Raw genomic sequence first — 3,607 nt, 5'->3', positions numbered from 1 at the left:
TGTGCAGCTGGGGGAGCTGAAGGCTTTCCTCAGTGCTCCTCTGTCTGCTGCTCCTTACTTTCCCTTGCCAGAAGGTTCATATTGTTGCTCTTCCGTCCTTCACCTGTCTGTGCTGATCTGGTTTTGCTCTCTGTAGCTAAGGAGGAGAATTCAGCTGCAGTTCAGGCAGTAACTTCCCTCTCCCACTGCATTCCCTCAAACAACAGTGAAGACATTTAGGTGATGTGAGGATGGGGTCCATCTTAGTGGAAATGAGATGCCCAGAAGGAGTTAGTTCAGCCCCTGCCTTCACTGCACTGTTCCTCTTCCTTGCTGGAGTGGGAACTGCTGTGACTGATTCAGGTCCAGACACCTCTGTTGAAGAGAGCAAACTGGAAGGGGGGTTAGATTAATCCCTCCTAGTGATCTTCCATCTCAAACAGAGCTGTCATGAGTGTGGTCTCTCTCCCTCTCCCTCTCTTTCTCTCTCTCTGTCTCAATAATAAGTGGAGAATATTCCCACTTCCCTTCACTCCACCAAATCCCCTTCACTTAGGTCACAGTACCCATTCCCAGGTGTCCCCTGCAAATGCATGAGTCAATTTGACACCTCCATTTATACCCCCCAGTAGAGCAGGACTGACTGCCCTGGAAGCAGGCAGAGAGGCAGAGCACACTCACCCAGCACAAACCAGAGGTCAAAAAAGGGAGCAGAACAAGGTAAAGGAAAGAACCCATGTGGGGGTACCATGAGGAGTGGAATGGATTTTATTCAGAGAAGCTTGTTCTAACTTTAACTTGTTGATGCTTTTTCCTCATTGGAGAGTGCACTGAACCGAGATTAAATGTCCAACAGCAGCTCCCTCAACGAGTTCCTCCTCCTGCCATTCGCAGACACGCGGGAGCTGCAGCTCTTGCACTTCTCGCTCTTCCTGGGCATCTACCTGGCTGCCCACCTGGCCAACGGCCTCATCATCACAGCCGTAGCCTGCGACCACCGCCTCCACACCCCCATGTACTTCTTCCTCCTCAACCTCTCCCTCCTTGACCTTGGCTCCATCTCCACCACTCTCCCCAAATCCATGCACAATTCCCTGTGGGACACCAGGGCCATCTCATACTTGGTATGCGCTGCCCAGATCTTTCTGTTTGTCTTTTTTATGTCAGCAGAGTATTCTCTCCTCACAGTCATGGCCTATGACCGCTACGTTGCCATCTGCAGACCCCTGCACTACAGGACCCTGCTGGGCAGCAGAGCTTGTGTCAGAATGGCAGCAGCTGCCTGGGGCTGTGGGTTTCTCCATGCTCTCCTGCACAGTGGGAACACATTTTCCCTACCCCTCTGCCAAGGCAATGTGGTGGAGCAGTTCTTCTGTGAGATCCCCCAGATCCTCAAGCTCTCCTGCTCAGACTCCTACCTCAGGGAAGTTGGGCTTCTTGGGGTTAGTGTCTGTTTAGGCTTTGGGTGTTTCATTTTCATTGTAGTGTCCTATGTGCAGATCTTCAGAACAGTGCTGAGGATCCCGTCAGAGCAGGGCCAGCACAAAGCCTTTTCCATGTGCCTCCCACACCTGGCTGTGGTCTCTCTCTTTGTCAGCACTGACATACTTGTCTACCTGAAGCCCTCGTCTGTCTCCTCCCCAACTCTGGATCTCGTGCTGTCCATTCTGTACTCGGTGGTGCCTCCAGCAGTGAACCCCCTCATCTACAGCATGAGGAACAAGGAGCTCAGGGACACACTAGAAAAGATGGTTCAATGGATATGAGGTCATTGCCAATACCTGCCCCACGTCCATTCACTCAATAGAATATCCCTCATCAAGGATGTGTGTTATGCATTTATTTCCTTCTTATTTTTTTCTTGTCTATCCATCTCAGACAAATATAATAGGCAAATAAATAAGTATATTCACTTCATTGTATGTCTCCTTGGGAACCTCTCTTTTGAATTGGACCCACATCCTGTGTTGAAGCAGGAAGCCAGGCTTCTTCCCCCTTCTCCAGCAGAGAGGGGGGACTTCAGAGCCCACTGCTCGAGCTCCCTCGCATGCCCCTAGTGCGATGAGGAGAGTTTCCTCGTGCAGCGTCTCTTCCAGAACTGGCACCAAGGGAGCTCAGGGGGACAGTGTTAGGCTCAGACGAGTACAGATGGGGTGAGACCATGGGCCCCATGTCCATTAGGAGTGCTCAGTTGTCCCAGGCACCGTCAGGGTGTCATCTCAAACCCCTCTCCTGTGATGGTGGCAGCCAGACGTCGCTATGGGCTCTTCCCTTCTGTCTCCAGTGCTGTAACATTACAAATGGAGGGACAGTGGAGGGGAGGAGACTCAGGCAGCAGCCTGTGGGGACAGACCCTCTGCTTGACAATGTCACCCCCACACTCCACAGCAGGCATTTCCTCACTGCAGCCTTCTCATGGGAACTGCAGCTTTCTGGAGACACATCCCGGCAGAGCAGGACTTTCTCTTTTTAGAGTTGTCCTCTTCATTGCCATGCTGTGCTTTTATGCTCTGTTGTGTGGATATGGCCCAAGAGTTCTCATAACCTGGTGATGCTCTGTTGCATTGCCATGTGAATGTGTCCTGGAACCACAGGCAGGACCAGGCAATGGGCACCCTTCTGTCAGCCCTGGCCTCCAGACTAATATTTCCTATAACTAAAGGGCATCTCCTCTGTGATATGTCTGAAACCAGGCATTTATTCACAGGATGGGTTGCAATATGTCCAAGATGGGGTGCAACCGCAAAAGGGCCTGATTTCCTGATTGTAAGATCTATGGGTTCCAGTGATGAGCTCAGAGTCCCCAGATGAATAGCGATTAGACTGGATTTATGGTTCATCTCTCAGTGACCAGTGGAAATAGGGAACGGTCTCTGAAGTGGCTACCTGGGGCTTTCCCAGAGGAGACCATGCTGATGATAGATGCTTCTGGAGGGGCCCCCAGGAGAGCTCAGGGGATTTCAAGGGAGTGCATATGCCTGGGGACAGGCAATGAGTGGAGCTTCACGAAATGAGGGACAATAGACAGTGGGGTAAGCAGAAGGTAGAGCGCTAAATCCAGGTGTACGTATCACAGAATCACAGAATGGTTGAGGTTGGAAGAGACTTAGGGAGATCATCTAGTTCAACACTCCCGCACAAGGAGAGACACCTAGAACACATTGCACAGGGTCGTATCCAGGCAGGTTTTGAGTATCTCCAGAGGAGGAGACTCCACAACCTCTCTGGGCACCCTGTTCCAGGGCTCTGTCACCCTCACAGTAAAGAAGTTCTTCCTCACATGGCAGTGGAACTTCCTGTGTTTTAGTTTATATCCATTACCACTTGTCCTGTCATTGGCCACTACTGAAAAGAGTTTGGTGTCAACATCTTTACATTCTCTCCTCAGGTATTTGTACATGTTGATAAGATCCCTTCTCAATTTTCTCTTCTCCAGACTAAACAGATCCAGCTCACTTAGTGTTTTCTCATACAAGACATGCTCCAGTCTCTTAATCCTCTTTGTTGCTCTATGCTTGACCCTTTCTAGAAGTTCCACATCCCTTTTGAACCGGGGAGCCCAGAACTGCACACAGTACTCCAGGCGCGACCCCACCAGAGGTGAGAAGAGGAGCAGGATCCCCTCCCT

The 3,607-nt window shown here is 50.8% G+C and overlaps 1 protein-coding gene across 1 annotated transcript; it reads left to right on the top strand.

The window, feature by feature from the left end:
- Positions 1-824: 824 nt before the first annotated feature.
- LOC148591489 (olfactory receptor 14C36-like) lies at positions 825-1,745 on the top strand. Its single transcript, XM_088537480.1, has one exon. It carries the CDS (start codon positions 825-827, stop codon positions 1,743-1,745), a length of 921 nt encoding a protein of 306 aa, XP_088393606.1.
- The last annotated feature ends 1,862 nt before the right edge of the window (positions 1,746-3,607 follow it).

The sequence above is a fragment of the Tinamus guttatus genome, unplaced genomic scaffold, assembly GCF_059628265.1.
Source record: "Tinamus guttatus ecotype Peru unplaced genomic scaffold, ASM5962826v1 Tinamus_guttatus_pri_ptg000783l, whole genome shotgun sequence".
NCBI classification, from domain to species: Eukaryota; Metazoa; Chordata; class Aves; order Tinamiformes; family Tinamidae; genus Tinamus; species Tinamus guttatus.
The sequence above is the reverse complement of the archived record's forward strand: the minus strand, read 5'-3'. Positions and strand labels throughout refer to the sequence as shown.

Coding starts and splice junctions, on each gene's coding strand:
- LOC148591489 (XM_088537480.1), top strand. CDS start 825: ATGTCCAACAGCAGCTCCCTCAACGAGTTCCTCCTCCTGCCATTCGCA.